A 26,777-nucleotide genomic window follows, 5' to 3' on the forward strand; every position below is an offset into this window, starting at 1 on the left:
AAAAACCTGCTCTGCACAGACTAAATTTTTAAAATTAAGTTTCACTTATGCCAATGTTATTAATCCCCCAGTTTATAAGCATTTTTGGTCACGATAAATTCTCTTTTTTAAAAAAATTCTCCCTTTCATGTTACAACTGGAGCACAAATTAATTGCAAAGAATACTATCCATATCAAATCAATTATCATATCCTGTCAATTTTTCCTTTGTAATGGCTCTCTAACTATCTTTTCCTTCCCACTACTGATTCAATAATGTTAATCTGCCTTCATCTCACTCCTGGATATCTTCACTAGCCTCTCTTTGGTCCCTCTGCAGCAAGGAATCTACCATTTTTCTGTCCTATGAACCATAAGAAAAGTCTTTCTTAGATACAATCCTTTCTTGATTCTCTGTTATCTAAAGAATAAAATACAAATCCCTTAATTTAACTCTCAAGTTAACTCTCAGATTGTCTTTCACAAACCCAAACCCAAACCCAATCCATTGGGTTTTTCTGAATCCAAACCCAATCCATTTTCTTCTCTCAAGGAAAGCCGTTCACAATTGTTTCCCAAATGGCCTTGGTATATTGGAAATGGGATTAACCCAATGCCACATAATCATTATCTTTAGCTTATCAATTTCCAAACATTAAGCAGTGTGTGAAAAAGAAAAAAGAGTACTCCTCCATTTCTAAATATTCCTGACCATGACCAAAAACCCCAGAAAAAATAGCAAATATTAATATGCATAAAACAAAACCCACCCTATATTCCTTAATTCCCAAGAAAAGTTTACTTCTCAGCCTAGGCTCCCAATTATTTCCAGAGGCCTCCCAACTTTTAAGAAGCCAAGACTTCCAGAAGATGAGCATAATACTGGTCTTCATAGTAGTAACTCAACAGCCTAACAATGTCATCAAGTTTTCACAATGCTCACTTCCATATCATCATCACAGCCCTCTCCTATACTAGTAGTACAACAAATGAGGCTACTAAGGGGGTGGGCAAAGGAGGAGCTGGAAGTGGTGAACTAAATCAGCTGCCAGGATGGGAACAAAATTCAGGAATTCTACTCCCTACTCATACCTAATCACTAAGAGTTATTCATTTAGTTTTTGGGGTTTTTTTCCCTACATTTTTTTCCCTTCTGAATAAACAAACTAGCTCAAAGGCAGCAAGACTCTGAAGATGTAAGAATTCCTTCCTGGCATACAAACCACTGTTTCTCAAGACCTTTATTTTCCATAAGATAATATTTCACATTAGACTCATAGGTTCTCTATAGACACTGAGGCTCTTTTGGTTAATAGTGACTGCAAACAAAGATCCCAAAACAACCACTAGAAAAACAACTACCCCCAAGTTAAGGAAATTAAAGACCTTTGTTTTCAGTTTGGATGGATTCCAGACCACCACAACTTAACCCACCATTTATTATTTCAATAAATATTTATAGAGCACCTACTATGTGCCAGGACTTGTGCATGGCACAGAATATATAGTGATTTTTAAAAAATAGTACCACAGTCCCTGGCCAGTGGCTCAGTTGGTTGGAGCAACATCCCATACACCAAAAAGTTATGAGTTCTATTTCTGGTCAGGGCACATACCTAGGCTATAGATTTAACCTGGATGGGGCACATTAGGATGGCAACTGATCAGTGTTTCTCTCTCACACTGATGTCTCTCTGTCTCTGTCTCTCTCTCTGTTCCTCACTCTCAAGTCAATAAACATCCTTGGGTGACAATTTAAAAAACAAAAATACCACCATACATTCAAGTATGTGATACCAAGAGGTATCAAGAGATACCAGGGACAGAGGTCTACTTTAAGAGGAAGTGTGCAATGAGTCCTTGAGCATCGTTATTTTATAGTAAGAGGATCAATAGTTCTGACTTTTAAATATTATAACTGTGTGCTAAAACAGGAATTCAGTATAAGTAAACAAGCATTTTTGACCACCACAATGCATTCTAGAAATAATGAGACTCTAAAATAGACTGGAAGCAACCATATATTGTTGATAAAACAGATTTTAGAATCATCAGCTCTGACTCTGCTCAGTCCTAGCTGTAAAGCTGAGACAAATTACTTAACCTCCATGAACTTCAGTTTCCTCATCTTTAAATGGTGATATTTGTAAAACCTGCCTGGTAGGGCTGTTGTAAGGATAAAATGAGATTCTATAAAATGCCTTTCAGAGGGTAGGTGTTCAAGAACCATTTATTTCCTTCTTTGAAGAAACTAGGGCTACTACACCAATTAAGAAGTTACTGATTTAGTATAAAGCTTGACTAGGACAGTAACAGTAAGACCAAAGAGAAAATGAAAAAATAACAAAAGCAGTTCAGCAGTCAAACAAGAGAGTTGGTATTGCATCAAAAAATATTTCATTATACTTATGAACTAAAAGAAATGTTCTTTTAGGGGAAAGGCTAGGTCTCAAAATAAGGTTGAACACTTTCTATCTTAAGAAAAATGAGACTTTTAGGCAAAATCCAAAATGCACAGAAGAAGAAAATATACCCTTGGGATAAAATATTTCAGGTTATTACATTTCAGTAAGAAGAAAAAAATTACATAAAGGAAAAAGAGGTCAAATATATGTGACAGAAGATTTGACTTTGGGTGGTAAACACACCATGCAATGTACAGAAGATATATTATAGAATTATACACTTGGAACCTATGATTTTATTAACCAATGTCACCGCAATAAACTTAACAAAAAATCTAAATGAAGAAAAATTTTAAATAAAAAGGTCAACAATAATGAATTCCTTTATAAACAATCTGATAAAAAAAATCATACAATGATTAAATACATCACTTTAGCTATTGTCTCCATCCCTTTATGATCTAAGATAATGGCATCCATTATCATAGGAAAGCATCCTATTTCAATGAGGGTTTTTAAATATATTTTATTGATTATGCTATTACAGTTGTCCCATTTTCCCCCCTTTATTCCCCTCTGCCCTACACACCCCCTCCCACCCACATTCCCCCCCTTTAATTCATGTCTATAGGTCATACATATAAGTTCTTTGGCTTCTACGCTTCCCATACTATTCTTAACCTCCCCTTATCTATTTTCTACTGCATTTATGCTACTTATTCTCTATACCTTTTTACCCTCCCTCCCCTTCCCACTCCCCTATTGATAACCCTCCAGGTGATCTCCATTTCGGTGATTCTGTTCCTATGCTAGTTATTTGCTTAGTTTGTTTTTGCTTTTCTTTTAGGTATGGTTGTTAATAACTATGAGTTCATTGCCATTTTACTGCTTATATTTGTTATCTTTCTCTTAGATAAATCCCTTTAACATTTCATATAATAAGGGCTTGGTGATGATGAACTCCTTTAGCTTTACCTTATCTAGGAGGCACTCTATCTGCTCTTCCATTCTAAATGATAGCTTTGCTGACTAGAATAATCTAGGTTGTAGGTCCTTGCTTTTTATCACTTTGAATACTTCTTACCAGTCCCTTCTTGCCTGCAAAGTTTTCCTTTGAGAAATCAACTGATAGACTTATGGGAACTCCTTTGTATGTAACTATCTCCTTTTCTCTTGCTGCTTTTAAGATTCTCTCCTTATCTTTAATCTTGGCTAAAGTAATTATGATGTGCCTTGGTGTGTTCCTCCTTGGGTCCAACTTCTTTGGGACTCTCTGAGCTTCCTGGACTTCCTGGAAGTCTATTTCCTTTGCCAGATTGGGGAAGTTCTCCTTCATTGTGTTTTCAAATAGGTTTTCAATTTGTTGCTCTTCCTCTTATCCTTCTGGTGCCCCTATGATTTGGATGTTGGAACATTTAATGATGCCCTGGAGGTTCCTAAGCCTCTCCTCGTTTTTTTGAATTCTTGTTTCTTCATTCTGTTCTGGTTGAATGTCTCTCTCTTCCTTCTGGTCGACACCGCTGATTTGAGTCCCAGTTTCCTTCCCTTCACTGTTGGTTTCTCATACATTTTCCTTTATCTCACTTAGCATAGCCTTCATTTTTTCATTTCATTTGCGACCATATTCAACCAATTCTGCGAGCATCCTGATTACAAGTGTTTTGAACTGTGCATCTGATAGGTTGACTATCTCTTTGTTACTTAGTTGTATTTTTTCTGGAGTTTGGATCTGTTCTTTCATTTAGGCCATTTTTTTTGTCTCGGTGTGCCTGTTAGGTAGTAAGAGGCAAAGCCTTAGGCATTCACCAGGGCTGGGCAACCTTTGTCACTGCATTGTGATGCCATATGTAGGGAGGGGTATGAGAAGGAACAATGGTGCTTTCTCTGCTCTCTGCTGATTTTCAGTCATTTCCCCCACTATCCACAATCAAACTGGGCCCTTCTGGTGTTGATTCCTGAGTGGGTGGGTTTGTGTACATTCTAGGACCCTGTGGGTCTCTCCAATAAACTCTCCTGTGAGGCTGGGAGTTTCTCCCACTGCTCCCTCAATCCCCACAGGTGTTCTTAATCAGAGGTTTGATACTATTTCCCCACTCTGGAACTCTGGGTTGCATGGTCTGTCTCGCTCCCCAGTTGTTCCCCCCGGTTGACCTTCATGTGAATGTGGGACCACCTGCTCTACCAGCCACTACCTCACTGGGTCCACCAGCTGCTACCTTGCCAGCCAGTTACTGCCTTGCCTGCCCCGGTCCTCCAGCTGCAGCCTTGCCACAAGTCCTCTCCACCCAGCTGCCTATCTCCTACCAATCTAGATGAAAGTTTCTTCCTTAACTCCTTGGTTGCTGGACTTCCATACAGTTCAATTTTCTGTTGGTTCTGGTTGTTTTTTCTTTTTAAATTGTCTTTGTCCTTCTTTTGGTTGTATGAGCAGACATAGTGTGTCTATCTACGCCTCCATCGTGGCCAAAGTCCCTATTTCACTGAGTATTAACAAAGGAAAAAAGACTATTCACTTTGAGGACCACCCTCAATCACAAAGTTGGCTTAAGGAAATACCTTACACAATGTCACTGTTAATAGCCAGAGCCAATAAAAAAGGCTTAGAAGGTCAGTTGGCTATCAGATGCATAGTTCAAAACACTTGTAATCAGGATGCTCACAGAATTGGTTGAATATGGTTGCAAATTAAATGAAAAAATGAAGACTATGCTAATTGAGATAAAGGAAAATGTATGAGAAACCAACAGTGAAGGGAAGGAAACTGGGACTCAAATCAGCGGTGTCGACCAGAAGGAAGAGAGAGACATTCAACCAGAACAGAATGAAGAAACAAGAATTCAAAAAAACGAGGAGAGGCTTAGGAACCTCCAGGGCATCATTAAATGTTCCAACATCCAAATCATAGGGGCACCAGAAGGATAAGAGGAAGAGCAACAAATTGAAAACCTATTTGAAAACACAATGAAGGAGAACTTCCCCAATCTGGCAAAGGAAATAGACTTCCAGGAAGTCCAGGAAGCTCAGAGAGTCCCAAAGAAGTTGGACCCAAGGAGGAACACACCAAGGCACATCATAATTACTTTAGCCAAGATTAAAGATAAGGAGAGAATCTTAAAAGCAGCAAGAGAAAAGGAGATAGTTACATACAAAGGAGTTCCCATAAGTCTATCAGTTGATTTCTCAAAGGAAAACTTTGCAGGCAAGAAGGGACTGGTAAGAAGTATTCAAAGTGATAAAAAGCAAGGACCTACAACCTAGATTATTCTAGTCAGCAAAGCTATCATTTAGAATGGAAGAGCAGATAGAGTGCCTCCTAGATAAGGTAAAGCTAAAGGAGGTTCATCATCACCAAGTCATTATTACATGAAATGTTAAAGTAATTTAAGAAAAAAATAAAACTATGAATATTAAAATGGCAACAAATTCACAACTACAACTTAATCTAAAATAAAACTAAGCAAACAACCATAACAGGAACAAAATCATAGATATGAAGATCATTTGGAGGGTAATAAACTGGGAGGGGGAAGAGGGAGAATGGGGGAAAGGTGCAGGGATTAAGAAGCAAAATTGCTAGGTACAACAAAATAGATAGGGGGATGTTAAGAATAGCACAGGAAATGGAGAAGGCAAAGAACGCATATTTACAACTCATGGACATAAACTAAGGGTGGAGCTGGTATTGCTGGAGGGAAGGGGTATACTGGGCAGAGGAGGACAAATAAGGAAAAATTGGGACATCTGTAATAGCATAATCAATAAAGTATACTTTAAAAATGACTAAATGAGACAATGCTTGTAATACCCTGGAAATGTTCAGTAAATGTAGGCTGATGATGTTACTGATATTGTTGTTTCCTGAAGAAAATACACTTCATCTCAATTTTTTCATGCATATAATTGATGAGAATCACCTAAAGCCATCATAACAAATTATAATACCATTCTGTGATACAGAGGAAACTTTAAGAATCTCAAGAATCAGAAATAATGAGTAAATTTGGTGATACCTATAGTCTTTAGATAAAGCTTATTGCTTCTTTCTCTGTAATCTGTCTATTCATGTTTCTACCATGTCATTATCTATTTGACATTTTTCCCCACTAAAGTGTGAGTTTTATCAGAGCAAGGAATACATACCATTCATTTTGGTATACTATAGAGAGACAATACTGCAATGTTAACAAAATACTATGTTATATAGCAATGCTTAATAAATGTTTACTAAAATATTTTACTGAAAATCCATGGATTTCTCATAATGTCTCATCTATCTGAATTTCTGTTTCTGCCTCCTTGAAAAAAAAGGAAAGGGTTTTTTTTTATTTAATTTTTATTATATTTTTTCCATTAAGGAAAGGGTTTTGAAGCTGATCAATTTAGCAATTACAACCCACATTTCTCCCTAACAGATGAAAACACCTAAACAAATGAAATTTTACCAGCTTTGCTCATCTTAAAGTTCCAAGGATTCTCAGGAACAAGGAAATACTCTGAAACAGCTTATTTAGCCCTAGGAAAACACTGAGAGTTTATATAACCAACCCATGATCCCTGCCATCATCACTAAACTAAAATAGATCAGAAGCCCCTCCCTCTCCCCATCTAACTGCTTGCTGCCTTTCAATGAACATTTTCCTCTTTTGGCTATCATAGGTACTAATATTAATATCAAGTAGCAAAGCCTGCTACTCCAAGTATGGTCCCCAGACCAGCAGTATGGGCAAGACCTAGGAGTTTGTCAGAAACGTGAAATCTCATTTTTAACTAGATTCCCTATGTGATTCACATACACATTAAAGTTTAGGTGGCACTACAGTAGAGTTGGCCATGCCTGGTATCTAGATTTAACTCCACAACAGACCAGCAAGGATACCTTACACAAATCACTTTACCCAGAGGTTCTTACCCTGGTGTGCACTTTAGGAACACCTGGGGAGACTTTTCTTAATCTAAATGCTTCAGCTATACCCCAGAGATTTATTTAATTGGAATAGCACCTAATATTTTTAAAGCTTCCCCCACTGACTAACCCCTTCTATCAAATGGGACCTCATGGGGTTGTGAGGAGAATGAATATCTGATCACCTCTGAAAAGCTTATGGCTCAGTACTTGGGATGTATAATAAGTGCTCAGTGTTTGGGAATTATTATCATACCTGGAAACCTAGAAATAAATTATCCTACAGTAGGGATAAAATACAACAGATTAACATGTAGTGGTCTGGCCCATCTTACAGGTTGATACCTGCCAAACTCATGAGACACAAAAGAAAGGCCACAATCAAAGAACACATTATCCACAGGATGAGTTTTTCCTAGCAACAAACTATTGATTGAAGCTTCAAGGAAACTACAGTGTGTCAGGCAAGGGCAACCCATCTCTGCAAGGTGTCAGCAAAGGCCAGCACCTTCATTTGGAATGTGTTGATGGGGTGGGGGAGCACTATTTCAGCAGTTCTCTAACACAGGAAATCCCCCTTACCACACCTTCCTGATTTACACTGATTCTTGATATACACCACATGTGTCCTCAGCTCTCTTTTTTCCCCTCCCCCAAAGTTTTCAATCGTTCTGTTCCACATTTAGGTGATGAAAACTTAAAACTTGTGGTCATAACTTCTATGAGAAATTTCATTTTGAAAGCTTGCTAAATTTCAACTTTATTGCCATAAGGAAACAGAAAAAACAAAAGACCTCAGTCATCCACTAACACAAAAACCCCTAGTGAAGACATTTAATAAGTGTAAGTTTTCTGCTACAAGTTGTTGAAAATCCTGACCTTTGGACTGCAGTGTCATTCGTTTGCTTCTACAAATGTTCTAGGAAACAATAGCACTTATTTTTCTAATGGTTTTAGGTTACATGTTTAGTTTCACCTATGGATTTTAACTTGGCTAAGCCTGGCCTGTAAGCAGTTCCTTTCGAATCTATACCTCACTGTATTTAACCTGAGTCTACTCTTCCATGGGGATTCCCATGGCCAGGCAAGGGAGTCCACAACCTGGTTTTTTCAACAATTGCAAGGGAATAAACACCCAGATGGAAACAGCATACCTATTGGGGCACTGACTGATATGCAAAAATTTATCTCAGTGGTGATTACATTTTTTTAAGTGTGCGTAGTTCTGTGACTATGTCACCAAAAAGCTCACATTCCATTTCCAGCTCTTCTGCTTACACACTATAGGCCTTTTCCCTGGTAGATGAAACAGACTCCTCCTCCCTCTCACTGGGTACACTGACAGCTAATGAATGTCTGCATTAAAAGAACTTGAAATTCTTTGTTGGAAGTCTCTTCAGTGTTAGTGGTCTCCCAACCAGTGCTCTCCAAGTTCTTTCCATCCCATTCTCTGAGCTGGTTCTAACCTCACCCTGCAAATGGAGCCCAGTCTCAATAGAGTCTGGAATTCAGGTGCTATATCTTCAAGAATGACATTCTATTAGTTTGTCAGTGAAGAACAGTTCGAAAAGATACAAGAATCTGGGACTAAACTGGACCCCAGCATATTTACAAAGACAATGGCCTCTCAGAAAACCCATTCTAACTTCCCAAAGAACCTGTTTCAGATTGGCCCAGCTACCAAAGAGCAACAGTACCCACCAAGTTCGTTGCAGCAGAGTGAAAGGATTATTAGCTGTGATACCTCATTTAAAAGTGTTAGGCTTGAAGGCAGAGGTATTAAATTCTAATTCCAGCTATGCCGCTTAAAAGCCATGTTACTCTGAACAACTTCTTTGAATTTGTCTTCTCATTTATAAAGTGGAAATGCCAAAACTTAAGACTAACTCTACACAGTTTCTGTGGTGATCAGGACATTTTTAAAGAACATTACAAATATAAAGTGTAATTATTTTTCTCCCGCAAAGAACTGATTAAGGAGCTAATTAAAAATGACTACCTTGTGCCTTCTTTAGTCTGTTTCTAACAAAACATAGGCCAGATCTTTTTTATAAATCTCTTCTTCAGCTGAATAGTATTCAAATTCACAAAGCAACTTTTAAAAAATGAGTGAAATTCGGAGAGAATCAAGAAATCCTTAGCAAGGATGTCTTTCAAATCATACGGTGATACACTATTTGAACAAAAAGGCAAAATACGTTTAATGTCACTTTCTGTATCCAAAACTTTAAAAACCACTTGTTTTATTTTTTCACATTTTTAATTGTTGTTCAAGTACAGTTAAACCACTTGTTCCACTAAAGGAAACCATACTATGTATGATATACAGCATTAGTTTTATTGTGGCTCTTTTCTTGACATTTGTTCAAAGAAAATATTACAGCTAAAAGGACTAAAATGGATGAGGATATTTAAAACGATGTTAGGGGAAAATAAATAATTTAGATCAAGTACCAATTTGGAAAAAGAAATATGACATTACAGCACTGCTTTGTTAGAAACTACAAATAGCAGAGAGGTGCTTGCAAAAAAGTACTGATGAAAGGAGTTACAATGGTTAAATTATAGCTCACTCACACATGGATTATTCTATAGCCACTGAGAAACAGACTGTAATTACTGAGGATAAACAAGGTTATCTAGATATGCAAGTTGTACAACAATATAATCCCACTTATACATTTAAAAATTTACATACATCTATATGCACAGGAAAAAATCTGCAAAGAAACATGCCTGTTATAAGTGGTATGGAATAGGATTGGGGGTTACTAATATATGTACTACTAAATTTATATTCATGAACATGCATTACCAGAAATATCCCATGAATTGTTAAAAAGCAGAAAAAAATAAGTGGAAAAGAGGTTATTCCTTTTAGTATATTAAGCTACCAAATAAATGGCAAATAATCAGTCAATAAATACTTATTGAGCAGCCACTATGCAAAAGGCACAATACCAGATATTGTGGAAAAAAAGAAATGATATTATCACCACCCTCACAGTTACCTAGGAGTAGAGCTATGCACATACACAAAAAGATACCTGAAAACGTAAGGCAGAATATGAAAACAGCCAAAGAAGTGATTTTTAAATAAATACCTTAGAAATTCAGGCTCAATAAATGTTGAATGAATAAAAGAAATCACTTTGAGCTGAGATGTGAAAAATTCATAGAGAAGGACAATTTTTACTTTATTTTTTTATTTATCTTTAGAGGGGAAGGGAAGGAGAAAAGAAGAGAAACATCAATGCATGGTTGCCTCTCATGAGTCCCCCGCCGGGAACTGGCCTCAACCCAGGCACGTGCCCTGACTGGGAATCAAACCTCGATTGTGGAGTTCGCAGGCCCGCGCTCAATTCACTGAACTTCACCAGCCAGGGCAGGAGGACAATTTTGAATGGGACTTTGAAAGAGAAAGAATTCAGAAATGGTTAGGAAGTAGGCAGAAGGATGTGAGGGATTCAAAAGTATCAGAAATTAAGAGAATGGCAGAGAATAAACGCTTTGTGACAAGAAGCTATACCATCTGTGAATAGACCCAGGTTCCTATTGGTAGGAGGAGAGAAGAAGCTGGCCAGGAATGCTGGGCTGACTCTAGAGAGCCTTGGAAAGCTGAAGAAGAGTGAAAAGGACTTGAATTAGCAGACAAAGATGTCACTGAAGGTTTCTAGCTGGGCAGTCACAGGGCAGAGAGCTTCAGAACAATTAATCAAGCAGCAGGATGGAGAAAGGCTGGGGACAAGGAACCCAGTTCCCTGAGAGAGAGATGACAGAATAGGTGTGAGGTGATGAGTGCCCAAACCAGTTGGAAACAGCCACAGCTAAAAAATAGTAATAATTTTCATTTAGCCCCACTCTCAGACTTTCAAATCAGACTCAGCCTAATATAAACCCCTAGAGGAAAGAGCTTTGAAACTGTCTTGGTAGACAAATGAGGAAAACCACTGTGATGTTATTCTGGGGTGTGGTGACAATCAACTTTGGAGTGAGACTGTCCCGGATCCAACCACAGCTCTGCCACTTACTAGTAGTTACTTAACCTGAGACTTTGTGTACAACATACAACCTCTTTGCCTCTTGGTTTCTTCAGTTTAAGTGGCTATAAAAGTGTTCTCTACTTGAATAAACTCTCAGTTTATTAAACTCTCAGTTCAAAGAGAAAGGTGAGGGAGGAATGAAGGAAGGGTATTCTTAAAACCTCATCCTTATCAGTTCCCTTTACCCTTCACATTTCACTGGGCTTAACTTGAAGAAAGAAGAAGGTGGAATATGGTTCCAGTTTATAATTTTTTAAAGTAATTCTAAAAATACCCAACAATTTGATAACTTTCTAACAGCTTTTTCAAATATTGTTTTTATGTTTTTTCCTGCCATATCCATTACCCCAATAACACTGTGGATTCATTTCTATTATTCTCTTCAATGCATATGCTACCAAAATATACCTCCTTCCCAGAGAAACTAGTAAGTTCTATTTCACACTAGATCAGTTAATGTTCTATTCCTTCACTGTCATGAAGTGTGACAACCATCTCTTTCAAGTATTCATGTGTCTCTCTGTGATTATTATTTCACTGTTTTTACATAACAAACTATTTTGTATCCTGACGCACAAGACCTTTAAATACCCTCATAGGAAAACCGGTGGCACATATTTTTTCAGTGCTCCATAATGCACAGTATAGGGCCTTAAGAACCTAGTAAATGGATGAATGAATGAAATAATGAATGAATCAAAGACTGGATCCCTCTCTTATTGAAGCACGTTGAAGAGAGGATAAGACAGGGTTCTAATCCTGGTTCTACCAACTATTCACCTGTATGCACTTGTCTTTTCCAAGTCTCATGTCTTTTCCAAGTCTCAGTTTCTCCTTACACACACACACACACACACACACACACACACACACACACACACTTCCCTTCAGATTGATTTAAGAATTAAGAAGTAAAAAAAAAGAATTAAAGGAGGTAACATATGTCAAACATAGTAATTGCTCAACAAACAGGAGCTGTTCATAGTAGCAGTAGTAGTAGTAGTAGTAGTAGTAGTAGTAGTAGCAGTAGCAGTAGCAGTAGTACTCAACCTTAAGACCAGGTCAAGAACCCTCCTCCTAGGCACCTGTCCTAACTACTCCAGCTCTCACTTAACCCCCCTACTCTGAACTCCTATGGCTCTTACAACTTGTACAGCCTTTAACTTTTGAAAATCCCTTATCTTTTGCTCATTGCTATTACTTCCTGCATGTCGTGTGTCTGAGGAAATCTTTAACTCATAGAATTTTACAATTAGACACTATGTATAGACAATATAATCAATTCTCTTTATTTTACAGGTAAAGAAGGCTTCAGGAGCCTGAACAATTTCCCCAATGGCATATGGTTAGTTAGTAAAAGAACTGAAACTAATACCAAAGTCTCCTTGTGAAGCTCACAGTGGAGGCTCCACTTAAGCCTGCAGGTTTAATGAAAGACATCACTGAGTCCCTGTTTCATGCTGCCTTAGCAGGGTGGTCTTGGGCAAGCTACTTAACTACTCTGTCTCCATTTCCCCACTTGTCAAATGAGGAAAACTGCTTTTCTCACAGGGTTGCTAAAAGGATTAAATATGTTAATTAATGTAAATTGCTTAAAATAGTACTTGGCATGCAATAAGCACTCAATAATGTTAGGTATATTATATTATTACTATTATTAAGTTTCAGGGAAAAAAATCGATTCTTTTATAGTATTTCCAAATAATGCCCCAAATCTGGACAATTTTCCTTTTCCCGGCCTTCCAATATCACCTTCCATCCTTCAAGGTGTTCTTGCTTTCCCAGAATAAGTGAAAATAAGGTACTGATTTAATCTGCAACTCCTTCAATGAAAACATATATCCCCATCTTTTCTAAATGCAGCTTGTATTTTTCACTCTTCATTCTTTGCTACATGAAAAGCAAAACATGTACATTAAGGCTTGTAAATAACATACTTTGTTTGCCTTAATGTGTCTGTTCTATGCAGTGTGATGATAATTATCTCTATATGGATTTTATGTGCATGTCAATGCCAGTGTGTTTTGATTGTAAATTCCTAGAGACAAAAATTGTCTGCTTACGTCAATCAAACATAAATTCTGGGGCACTTGGGCCAAACTGATTCAAGTATTCAGAAAAGAATTTCAGAAAAATTCAGAAAATGAGGGAGGGATTAATGGAGATTGGCTTAGCAGAAGGCTTACTGGAAGAGGAAACTTGGGTAGAGGTTGAAGGACAAGTAAAATTTTTAATTCAAGAGGGAAAATGAGTGTTCAAGGTGGAGGGTATCATATTAACAAAGCCATGGGACTAAGCAAAGATTAGTTTAAAGTAGAATGGTGGTACTAAAGACCAGTGTGAAATTCTGTTGAATATGTAAGACCAGAGCACTTCGATAGTTCAGTTCATGTTTTATTCCTCTTGGTAGCCCCAATATCTAGCACTAAGTTTAGATACAGTTGATAATCAAAAAATGTTTTAAAAATTAAGCAAAATTGTACTGTTTTTCTCTCCTAAACAGTTGACTCCAACTCAATCAGATCATGAAATCAAAGGATAAAAGAGTTAAACAAGTATCTTTACCTTCCACAGCTACTAGTCTAGAAATGTTTTTATTTTGCCTATATCACCATCCATGGACCAGAGCAAGAAATAAAACACACCAAATTCTCTCATGCTCATATATTCATACTCTCTCTCTACCTCTACCTTCTTCCTTTCTCCCTCTCTACCCTCCTTTCCCTCACCACCACCCCCCACACACACACACACAAACACTGTCTCATGGACTGAGACAGCTGAACACTTGATTAAGGCATAAGAAGCACTGAAGTTAACATTCTTAACATCTAATCCATTTCGATGAAGGATTCTCAAAAGAGGCTCCTGACTCCAAGAGCCCAGATCATGTAACTGGCAGACTGAACAGACAGGCCAGAGGAATTTTGAAAGAAACGTCTTTTCTTTATGACATACCCATCCCAAAAGGGAGTACTTGGGAGAACAAGAGAGAATTTAAACAAATTTGGCAAGATAAATAACAGTATTTGGTATTGGCAACAGTAGCACAGTTTGTGTTGTTACAGAAATGCACAACTGTTTATGAATTACCAATGATCAGGTGATAAATATACAAATGAAGCTGAGATTGAAAAGGCTTGTTTACTGGACTTTCTGATTCACTGAAATTAATTAAGCTACCTTAACAATAGATCAGAGCATCCTAATCTCTACTATACAGATGGCCACAGTGACTAAATTTTGACTAAATGACATAATGATTATATCTTTGTGAGACACCACATTCAAATTCACAAGGATAGTGAGCTGCAGCTAGCACTCAGAACCTGGTTACCATACTTTAAACATTACAGAAAATGTATCCTTTAATACAATATTAAATTGTATCAAATCTTAAAGTTGCTGACAGACAAATCATAAATGCCAAATGATAAAGCTGAAATGGAGGCTATTCTTGGGCCTAAAAATCTCCAGAAAATGCTTTTGGTTGATACTGAGTAAGTGACAAGAGGTTAGTCATGTGCGATGTGACAGTAGTATCTGGGCTTCATTCATCTTCCCAGCCTCAGTGACAAATGGGAGCCTGGAACTAGATGCCTGTTCAATAAGCAAACTCTTGAGTGAATAAATATAATAAAATACTAGGCTGTTTTTATACTATAAAAGAATAACAACACAAAAATTACCAAGCAAATTCTAAAACTTTTTATTTATTTTTTCAAAGATGTTATTTATTTATTTTTAGAACAAGGGGAAGGGAGGAAGAGAGGAAAAGAAACATCAATGTGTGGTTGCCTCTCATGTCCCCACTACTGGGGGCCTGGCCTACAACCCAGGCATGTGCTGACTTAGAATCCAACCAGCAACCCTTTGGTTCACAGGTCAGCAAACTTATTTATTTTTAAATACCCTGAAATATAAGAATCAGAATAATAACTTTATCTTATTTTTAATTATATTTTATTATGTTTTTACAGTGGTCTCAATTTTTCCACTGTTGACCCCCTCCACTCAGCACTGCCTACTCCCTCAGGCAATCTCTGTACCACTATTCCTGTCCAAGAGGCATGGTATAAGTTCCTTGGCTACTCCATTCCCTATACTGTAACTTTACATCCCCATGGCTATTCAACAACTATGTATTTGTACTTCTTAATCCCTTCACCTTTTCACCCATTCCCCACACTTCCCTCCCATCTGACATATATCAAAACACTCTGTATCCATGATTCTGCTCTTCATGTTTGCTTAGTTTGTTTTTTAGATTCAGTTGTTGACAGATATGTATTTATTGCCACTTTATTGTTCATAGTTTTGATCATTATCTTTTTCTTAAATAGGCCCTTTAACATCTCATATGATAATTGTTTGGTGATGATTAACTCCTTCCGTTTTTTCTTGTCTGGGAAGCTCTTTATCTGCCCTTCAATTCTAAATATCATCTCTGCTGGGTAGACCAACCTGGGCTATAGGTCCCTGCTTTTCATGACTTTGAACATTTCTTGCCAATCCCTTCTAGCCTGCAAAGACTTTTTTGAGAAATCACCTGACAGTCTTATGGGAACTTCCCTGTAGGTAACTTTTTTCTCTTGCTACTTTTAAGATTCTCTTTCACTTTAACCTTTGACATTTTAATTAGAGTGGGCTGCTTTGCATCCATCTTGCTTGGGACTCTCTGTGCTTCCTGGTCTTGCATGTCTATTTCCTTTACCAAATTAGGTAAGTTTTCTTTATTTTTTTCAAACAGATTTCTGATTTCTTGCTCTTTCTCTTCTCCTTCTGGCACCCCTATGATGTGAATACTGGAACACTTGAAGTTGTCACAGTGGCTGCTTACACTATCCTTATTTTGGAGGGATTCTTTCTTTCTTCTTGTTGTTCTGATTGGTTGCATCCTTATGTATGGGCTGAGTACACCCTTCTCTCATAGTTGAGCCTTGGTTGCTACTGGCAGGTTAATGGAAGGGATTTACCCAAGCCAATCAACTATAAGAACTGGCTGTGACCACTCACTGATTACCAACCTTCACCTGCTGTGGAGGTTCCACTGTGCATAAGCAAGATGGTGGGTCTGCTAACTCTCACCCTGATGCCAGACATTTCAGTTCCTCCCTGTATGCCACTGGTGCCTTTCGAGCTGCTACCCCAGTGCTGGAGAAAGGTAGTAAGTCTGGGTAAGTCTGTGTGTGGAACTCTTGGGACTCCAGAAATTTCTTCCACCAACATAATCTCCACTATTTTTACAACCAGAAATTATGGGAACTTATCTTCCTGGCACTAGAACACTGGCCTGAGAGGCCTGGTGTGGGTCTGGGACTCCTCGCTCTCAAGATACCCCTCCCGAATTTTTATCCATCACATACAGATGTCCAGCCCATTCTGCATCTCCACCTCTCCTAGTAGTCTGGATGGATGTGGTTGGTGTCTTTAATTTCAGGCTTCCATTCAACTCAATTTCTGACAGTTCTGAGTGATAGTGTTCTATATTTTAGTTGTAATTTTTCTGTAGTTGTGCAAGGAGGCAAGTCGTGTTTACCCATGCTGCCATCTTGATCCGAGGTCCTCATAATTCAATTTTAAATTATTTTTCAAACATACTTCATAACTCAAACCTCACCAAGTGCAATTATTACACGGAAGTTCAAGTACGTAAATCTGTGCAGTGATTTGAAAAGGAAAATGGGAAAGGCAAGGGTCACTAATCAAGCTGAGAATGTTCTCCCTTTCTCCAATGGAGTAAAAGAACCTATAATGGACTCTATTTTCCTAGAGGGCCAATTCCATTTTACTATGCCTAAAATGCAAGATTCTCATAATCTGTTTTGGAGTTACCCAACTAACATTTATTCTCATGCATGTACTTTCTTTTTTAATTCCATATTTTAGAGCTAATGGAAATATATTAGAACTTTTTAAAACCCAATTTAGGCATAATTCTAGCAATGTGAGCTTTTTTAGTGTAATTTATAACATGCACTTTATTTTTATATTTTTTAAGATGGTAAACATTTCTGAATTAACAAAAATGTGCAAATGGGTTTCTATAAAAAATTGACACAGTTCTAGCAACATGAACTAAGATTATTTCTAACATGTACCTGCTATGAAGCCAAGGTGCTCTCTTTAATGCCCAAACACATACTTAAGCTTTGGTTCATGCTCTTTCCCTTTAATTTAAATGTCCTCTTTTCTCATCTCTTCCTCCAATATCCATCCATCTTTGAAAAGGCCTGCCTAACTCCTGTCTAACTCTGGCCAGTATTCATCTCTACTTTTACTTGGCAAACTATTATGTTCTACTTAGCACTCTATGACATGTTGTCTTAGGGTTACTCCTCAGTTTTATCTGTAATAGTGTCTCACTAAGCTATTTGTTCACTGACAACAGGAACAGTGTATGTTGATGGGTAAGGTCAGATATTTTGTAGTGCCCTTCAGTTTGGGTTTTACTAGCATTTTCTCAGATTTACAGAGAGTTATGGATTTGAGGAAAGAATATCACAAAGGTGAAATGCCTTTCTCATCACATCATATCAGGAAATACATGATGACAACATGACTTATCTGCTGGTGTTAACCTTGATCACTTTGCTAAAATAATGTCTGCCAGTTTCTCCACCATGAAGTTAACAATTTCCCCTGTACCGACTCTCTTCTTTAAGAAGCAAGTCATTAAAGTCAGTCTATACTCAAGAGGAGAGAAGCCAATCACCTTATCCTAGAGGAAGAAGTATCAAAGAATTTAAGGACATATGCTAAAACCACCACAATAATTGATTAATAAATATTCTAGAGGCTATGCACATATTCTGTTTTACTTTAAAGTTTCCTCTACTTATTTTAACACCAATTAAAAGATCTTGCCTTTAGCAGTTTTCACTATTGTTTTTCACATTGTGTTCTAATGGTGATTTAGGACAGTATCTTTTACTTACTTCATATTTTGCCATTCTTTGTCCAGCATGAAACTAAACACCAAGTAGATAATCAATAAATACTTGTTAAGTATAATTTAATTTCAAGACACATTTATGTACAATGAGATAATGAAAGGTAGATGAGGACAAGGCAAATATGTATTTTTGGTAGATATGCCATTCATATGTCATATTTTTATTAATGCAATGGGGATAGAACTAAAAAGAATTAGTTACCTCACCTCTAATTAAACCTGGGAAAAATTCCTGGAGAAAGAAGAAAAATAATAATAGTTGTATAGGACCTTAGAGTTTACACAGTGTACTCACATTCATCATTTAGGATTTCAGAAGCTCTCTGAAAAGAAAATTTTCAAGAGATGGAGATACAAAAAAAAGTGTTTTAACTTGTGAAAAGGCACTAATATATCAGGAATTGGAAAGTTAGGCATAGAAATTACATAAGGCTAACAAGGAAAAAGCAAAAAAGAAACAGATACGATTTAAAAAAATAGTGTGGGTCCAGTGTAAGGCTTTAAACCAGGTGAAAAAGTTGATTTAATCCAGAGTGTGAAACCAAGATAACTTAGACAGCCAAAGATAAAGAGGACATGGTTAAAATGATGAAGAATATTATTAAACTAAGCATTAAGAACAGACTTCATGGGAACATGCATTGAAAGTGAAAAAAGAATAGAATATTCATTCATTTTTCCATTGGTCACCTACATTTTCCCAGTGCCTTTAACAGTGCTCTTAACCTATTATGTTTCCAAAAATAGTTGCTTAAGTTCTACGTATCTTACATAATGCTAGATATTTTGAAATGCACAATAATTAGTTATGATCCCTTCCTATAAAGAATGAGCATTGTAGTTGGAAAGGTAAAAGACGCAAATATATGTGTGTAAAGTTAAACAGCAAAACAAGGATGAAGGGGCCAAAAGAACAGCATAAAGAGTTAAAAGCTTGAACAGTCCAAAGAAAGAAGAGATCACTGTGGAATGCCCTGTTCAGGAAAGGCTTTGTGAAAATAAGGGGCATTTGCAATAGTCCTTCAGGAATTGGGCAGAGTAGGAGTGAGATTTGAACAAAGCCAAAAGAAAGGCATTCAAAGCAGAGATATATCAGCTGAACAAAGGTATGGGGTTGAGACCGTGCTTTAAGAAGACAGTGAAATCAAGTAGGGTTGTAAAGATATATAAAAACATAAGGTACAGAAGGTAAGCTGAGACTGAAATGTAAAAGGTTTTGAATGCCAAGTTGAGGAGTTTGAACATTTTCTGTAAGCAATCCAAAAATAATCAAAGTTTTTTAGCAAAAGACTGACATGATATACCTCAAACTAATATGATATTCTTATGTCAACTGTAATTGAAAAACAAAAAAAGCTTTTAAAGAATGACATAATGAATGTGACATTTTAGAAATACTTAAGCTACCTTTTGATGTGCATAATAAATGGTATACATCTTAATTAAAGACATGGTTATGGCAGTAAGGAGACAGGTATATAAAGAAAGCACACTGAATATGTAACAAAGAAGGGCAGAGTGGAGCAAAATAAACTTACGAACAAAAGATTAATCCAAGATTTCTTTGTTGGGAGCAAGTAAAGCATAACATCACAGAACAGAGAGGAAGTTAGGCAAAGGGTAAGATTCCAAGGTATGAAGAACAATCCAATTTTTATTTCCTCCATCATCACTATGTTTGTATGAAATTTAAGTTTCCTAAGCATAGAGTGTATTAAAGGAGTAACAAAAAAGTTCCCAAAGTGATAAACAGTGGCTTTAGAAAGAGAAAACACAGTAGCATTAAAGTGCTTAAAAAGTACTTGGAAAATAGAAGCCACATGACTTTCTGTTAGTATACAATATTATGTTCAAGTCAGAAGATCTTCTTTTTTTAAAACAAGGTACTTACGCCTAAATACCATTTACTAAGAACACTTAATTATTTTAAGATGTTCATGATGATGACAATTATCAGTGAGTGAAAAAGATAACAACTGAAGTATAATTTTTCTAAATTGCTGAGACTATAGCAAAGACAATTTTGCCTTGAATTCTGCAATACAACATGCAACAACAAAGACAGCATGGGTGATTTAAGGATATGTGAGCATCAAAGGGCAGAAATAGGGCATCCCCACTCTCTTTAACTCTGCTAAGGCTTCAAATACTGATATAGTTCAGAGCATCTTATTACCGCAGAGATATAAATCAAAAGGAGTTCAGCTAGGAGCAATAAAACAGATTAGTGTCTAGAAGGACTGACTTTAAAGAAAGTTTTAAAAGAATTAAATCCAGGTAGTCTAGATAAAAATCAGCTATGAGGAAACCTTTTTCTGAAGCTGACACACCGAGGTTAGAAATTATTTTGAAGGTAGAAGTCTAAAAAATACAAAAATAATCATAAATATTTAGGGAATATTTATAAAAGGAAATCTCAGGATAAGCTTGCTGGCAAAAACCTAATGGGACAGAAGAACTCACTCCCACAGAAGTGGTGAAAACTACATTCCTAGAGATATTTAATGCCAGGTTGGACAAAACAAGAAAAGGATTCCATAAGGAATAATCCTGTACTGGTCCCTGAAGTGGTGGGAGGATTAAAGATGATCTCTTAGACCTTTTCCAATTCTGATTTTTTTTAATTCTATGAAGTTTTATGGGGCATAGTCTTTTGCCAATTTCCTTTCTCTCCACAATATGCCCACTTTCTCCTTTTATAAAGGGAAACAAATTGCGACCTTCATTTGAAGATGATCTCATGTTCTCAATGAATCATAAATATAATCCTAGGTACAAGTTTGGGAGAAAAAGGCCAATTCCTATAACTTATAATGGTCATTTTCCCCCCAGTGGTTCCTGGGGCTCTTACAAGTTCTCCTACAAACTAAAGAGGAAGTATTCCAAATGGATTCAAAGAAGAGCTGTTTCATCAGGAAAACATTAATATTTTCCATTCCTGTGTCTGATCTCAGAGCTGACAGTGACCCTAGGAGCTATAAGGCCCTGGGTCAAATTACCAACAGAGATGCTGTTCAGGATTATCTTTTACCTTTCAGCATTTTATGCTGAGTGACAGCAAAATCTACTTGCAATCTACTCTTTATGGTAATGACATTTATTTACCTTTGAAAAGATGTAGCCTTAAATAACTACACATTTTGGCAAATGTTTTAAAAGAGGAAGTCCTATTTACACTTCAGACTCAAGAAGCCTCACCCTTGCTCTCTTTCTCCATTCTGACACTTAAGAAAAAAAGCTTCTCAGCCACCTTTGAAATAAATCCCAATACCTCACTAGAATTCCCATTCAGTGAAAGCCCCAGAAAATACAACAGCATTTCCCCATTTTGCTGATTTATAAGGATGAGATGTAACAAAACCCAGGGAATGCTGAGAAACTGTCCCTGAACCCTTTGAAAATAAAACTGTAGCTCACTTATGGGAAGGAACAGCAGGACAGAGATAGCCCTCCAAGGACGGACACCAATGCCTCTTCTATCCAACCTAAACAGCTTCAGTGGCTGAGGAGCCACCAACTCCCATGTTGCCTGTATGACGAAAGTGTGTACCTTTGCCCACACAGAAAGTTCATACATATTAACACCAAACCCTCTAAGTTTTTTTAAATACCATTTTCATTTTTTTCCCTAGTAAGAACACCTAAAAAGATTGGCCTCTTAAACTGAAATAGGATTTGGAGTTTTCAAAGCCTGATGCTTAATTCATCTGATCCTAGCAGGGGGAAAAAACCTGGTATTTATAATCCCATTTTTAAATGAAAAAAATTGACTGAGATTAGGGGATCTGAAGGAGACCCTACTGTGGAGATTTTCAAACCCTCTCTAACAAGGGACCAATCTAAAAGGGATTATTCCAGAAAACTTTAGAGTGGGTTTAAAAAAAAAAAAAAAAGCTGTATCTTCTCACAGGAAAGCAAGGAATAAGAAAAATAGCTATTTTTTTGTAGAATTTCAGTAATGAAACATAAGCCTGGCCCTTTAGTAACCTATGAACCTGCCTGTATTAATTCAAGAAACCCACTACCTCTTCTCCCCACAGGACTAGCCTAACAGAAGTTTCGACTATCAGTTAATGGCCTCAGGACTCAGCAGTCCAATGGCAGGCCAGCGGCGGGGACCCCAGCTACTTTACCTGGGGGCCCCCTTTACGTAATTAAGTCACTAGCCCAACACACCCGTGTGCCCTTGCCCGCAGCTACCAGCTTTTCAGGGAAGCTTCTAGCAGGCTCTCCTCCGAATCTAACCACTACACACACACATTCACTGCTCGCTCCCACTCCTCAAGCTTCCCCCACCCTGCAAGAATGGGAAGCAAGTTTCTCACCATCCTCGTAGTTTTTAAGATAGTAATCCGGGCCGGGCCCCCCGCGGCTTTTCGCCGGGTTCCTCAAGTTCTGGAACTGCAGGAAGTCAGTCCGTTTACCCCCAAAGCGCAGAAAGGCTGGCGAAAGTCCCCGGGCCAAGGTCACCAGACGCTTGGAGCTGCAGGGACAGAGAAAAAGAAAAAATCCCGAGGGAAGGCGAGAGGCCGTGGGGCATCCTGCAAGCTCTCTTCCCACTCTCGGCCGGCAACCTAGCAGAAGCTAGGTGTCTGCCCCAGGCCGAAGACCGCGCGGACCCCTGGTCACCCCAGCTTCTCACGTGCGCCCAGCACCCCTGACTCCCCAGCACCCCTGACCGCCCAGCACCCCTGCCCACCCAGCACTTGGCCGCCCAGCTCCTGGGGGCTATTCCTCCTGCGCCCAGCTGGCCTTGGCCTCCTCCCACAGACACCCCGATATTGTTCGCCAAATGTACTTATTTCCAAAGGGTTAGACTGTGTTAACAGTGTGGGGGGAGGGCGGGCGGGGGCACTTCCGAGAACAAGAGGCTAAAGCGCAATTGACCTGTTCTGCGGGGAAAGCGCTTCTGAAAGAAACGTGCAGCGCGGACCGCAAGACTTAGACTTGAAACCGGAGATCTGCTTCCTCGGCCCCAGGGGCACCACCACCTCAGTAGAGAAGGTGAAATCTTTTTTTATCCTCTCAGACCAGGCACCTGATGTCAAGTTAATGCCAAAGTTGATTCTCCTTTCCCACTACTTTATAGCAACCGCATCGATCTCCCAAATCCCTGGACGAGAGATTCCCGGGGTAAACCCTCGCCTTTCTGTGAATACTCCCCATCGCTGCCTTGCACAACAGGGGCAATGTCTCTTTGACCCCTGCAGTTATTCAGACCGATTCAGAAAGGTATCCTTCTTTTCTCCACCACCCCCCCCAGCTGGATTCCATCTTATCTCTTTCATACTTGGGGTCATTTGGAAATGATGGGGAAAGTGAAGTTTGCCGAAATGTGGAACCTACGCGTAGGAGGAAACTCGAGGAACACCAGAACAATAGCATTTACCTCTATTTAGGTTCAGGATTTCCATAAATGGGTTTTTTTTTTCTTTTTAAGCCAACTGCTATTTCGGAAAGGGGTGGAAAAAAGAGAAATGCAGATGCTCAGTGCTAAGGGAATCAGCTGTTGAGTTCCAGATCTGTAATTTAGTTTTAACGCTTTGCTGGTTCAGGTTCTTAAAATCCACAACCAAATGGAGAAACTAAGAAGCATCTCAAAGGCAGTGGATAAGGAAGAGGAAAACCACCAGAGATTCCGCTTAGGGACTTTCTAAGCAGCCTGGCCGCCCGGGGCAGCCCGGTGCCGGAGGGCTGCAGGACTGCGTTCCGGGCGGCGCGTGGGCCCTTGGCGGGCACAGAAGACATTCGCGCGAGTCCAGCCCCGCGGAAACAGCGTGGCCAGCAACCGTCCGTCCGGAAGCCTCCACAGCCAATGCAAATGCGCCCCGCACGGCTTCTTCCCCCAGTGCTGCCTTCCAGGAATCTTTTCTGTGGCAAGCATTTGTCGTGAACAGAATGGTTTTCAAAAAAAGAATCCTTAACGCACAGCTGGAGAAGTGCAATGCAAACGGGGCTTGTATTTTGGCAAACCCGCCGCCCCACCTGGGGACGGGCTGGAGACGGGTTCTGCTTCCCGAGGAGCTTCCAGAGTGGCGAGGAGCTGTTCCTGCCCTCCCACCGAGGGCTAGCCGAAAAGGTCTCGGCGGAGGCAGCAGCACTCATCCTCACACAATGCCTGCTTCAGGTGGAAGGAGCGCCCCACGTTGCGCTGCCTGCTACCTGCCGCGTCCGCTGAACCGGCAGAGGCCCGAGGAGACTCAGAGGGCTGAGGGGCGGGCACACGCGAGAGGCAAAACTCTGAATTTCTCGAGGAGTGAAAGATACTCACGGAAGACGCGCGGTGGACGCGGCCTCGGGGCGGAGAAACGGGACTGAGAGCGCTCTGGACTCTTCGGGAGAGCCCACAGCTGAGGCTCCAATTTGGAGGGAATTTTTAAAAACTCAACACTTGGATTCGACATTGCAATTTTTTTTTTTTTAATACTGCAACTCTGCCCATGATGGGATGGGATAGTGATTGCCTAACTGCTACCACTTAACGAAGAGGTGGAAGACAGCGAACCCTGTTAGATTCCAAGCCCTAGAGTAAGGGAGTCCTTGAGCACAAACCTCCGGGTTTGCTAATCCACCAGTGCCTGGGTCAGACTTCCAAAACATCCCCGGAGTATTTCTAGAACCCTTTCCGCTCTCCTTATATACGCCATGACCCGAGGATTTTTTTTTTTCTTTAAAGAAAAACTATGCAGTTACCGCAGGAGATTTGAGGAGGAGGGATTGAGGGGCCATTCGGTCTATTTAAAAGCGTCTTACAAAGTCCTTAAGTATGGAGACAACAGTTGAGGACATATATAAAATAAAAGTTTAAAAATCTGACCCAACTTGCCCACTGCTCAAGCCTCTACTTAAACTTGTTTAGTCTGGGAGTGGGAAAGAACTGATGAGACTATCTTTCCGTGGAAAATTCCACTTTCATGCGATTCCCCACTTGAACACTCACAGACACACACAGACATGCACTCTCTCACACACATACACGCATTCTTCTCGGGTCTTTGTTGCTCCAAACCTTTTCTTCATTTTTATAACTACTCTGAACCTCTTGTTTCTTTTTGAGAAAATGAGGAGGCTAATTGTGGGTATATGTAAGCACAACATTTTTTCAGTCATAACTGATAAGTTTCTGAAATGCCTTCTGCATTGCAAACATGTGCATCTTAATAGAAAACATTGCTTTTCTCAATCACCAGTTACAGCCTCACAGCAAATATTCCAGGAGGAGGAAAACCTCCTTTCTTCTCTTTGAGAGATCCGCTTGGTTTATTTTCTTCTTCTTCTTCTTCTTCCCCCTTTGGAATGGGATATAGGAAGGGGTGGGGGTTGTTACTTTTTTAAAAAAATCCATTGAAGCCCCTGCCTTACCTTAAGAAATCGAGCCAGCCATCATGAATGATGGACGGATCCAGCTGCAGAGAGAGGAAGTTCTCATTGACTGTCCTGATTGGGTTCTTGGTGCTCACATCAAGTAGAATCAGAGTCTTTTCCTTCAAACCTGGAGCTCTGTCTACAGGCAAGGGTCTCCTGTCTCCAGCTTGGGAGGAAAGGAAGAGATGGAGCAACAGAGCCAAGAAGAGAGCCACTGGGGCTAGGCACGAGGGGGGGCAGGAGTTGCTGGAGGGCATGGCTTCAGGGAAGGCACAGAGCACCCTCATTAAAATCCCTCTGATTTAAACCTGTCTTCCCACAGGGTCTGGCTGGTGACTAATTGTCCTTATCTAAAGTGTGTGTCTGTCTGCTATTCCCCCCCTTTTTTTCCTTCCTTTCCCCCCCTCTTGCTCTTTCTCTTTTTTTTTTTTTCTTTTTCCTTTTTTTTTTCCTTCTTCTCTGTTTTGGTGCTTGGTGGAGCAAACTCACGCCCCTAGCCAGCCTTCTCTGCGACTCGTGCCAAGAGTACTCGTTCACCAGCACCGCCCCTTTAAGAGATTTCGACTGCAGACATTTTTTAACTTTTTAAAGGTAAGGGAATGGGTGGGGAGAGAGGCGGGAAGTAGGAGGAAGGGGTGGCGTTGTACCCTCCTGATTTAACCCTCTAGGGTCAGGAAGCAGATGGAGGGATAGAAGCAGTACTATTATATTAAGTTTTAGAGCTGGGGGTTAGATGTCTTGTTTTCACTTCCTTCCCGGCAAGGCTCTGGGGAAGACCATTGTACCTCCAACCCCGATAGGAAAGCCCAGCACCAGCCCTGGGCACACTGGAGTAAAGTGTCCACAACCGGCATGCGCCTCTTTATCCTGAGAGCATCAGGCATTTCGCCCACTCCAGGCCTTTCCCTTTGGGTCCGAAGCAGCCGAGTAGGGTAGTTAAGTTGCAGATGGGGTCCTGTTTCCTATGATGACTGATTCCTGCCAAAGCATAGAGTGCAGAGGGAGACTTCGTGGACATAAATTGGAACCTCTGCGATGCACTGGACAGTCACCCAGAAGCATCCTCTCACCTAGATAGGGCAAAGAGTGGCCAGAAGGAATGCACAGAGTGACCAGGTCAAAAGGGC

At 39.4% G+C, this 26,777-nt stretch overlaps 1 protein-coding gene across 1 annotated transcript in view; it reads right to left on the reverse strand.

Moving 5' to 3' along the window:
• HPSE2 (heparanase 2 (inactive)) overlaps positions 1 to 25,937 on the reverse strand; it is a 670,997-nt gene extending 645,060 nt beyond the window's left edge. The window contains exons 1-2 of the mRNA XM_053662539.1: positions 25,648 to 25,937; positions 22,611 to 22,768 (exon numbers count right to left, since the gene is read on the reverse strand). Of these exons, the coding sequence (XP_053518514.1) occupies positions 22,611 to 22,768; positions 25,648 to 25,937 (448 nt within the window). The remainder of the gene's footprint in view (positions 1 to 22,610; positions 22,769 to 25,647) is intronic.
• Between the last annotated feature and the right edge of the window lie 840 nt (positions 25,938 to 26,777).

This window comes from Artibeus jamaicensis, unplaced genomic scaffold (assembly GCF_021234435.1).
Source record: "Artibeus jamaicensis isolate MK-2021 breed Jamaican fruit bat unplaced genomic scaffold, CSHL_Jam_final contig_252, whole genome shotgun sequence".
NCBI lineage: Eukaryota > Metazoa > Chordata > Mammalia > Chiroptera > Phyllostomidae > Artibeus > Artibeus jamaicensis.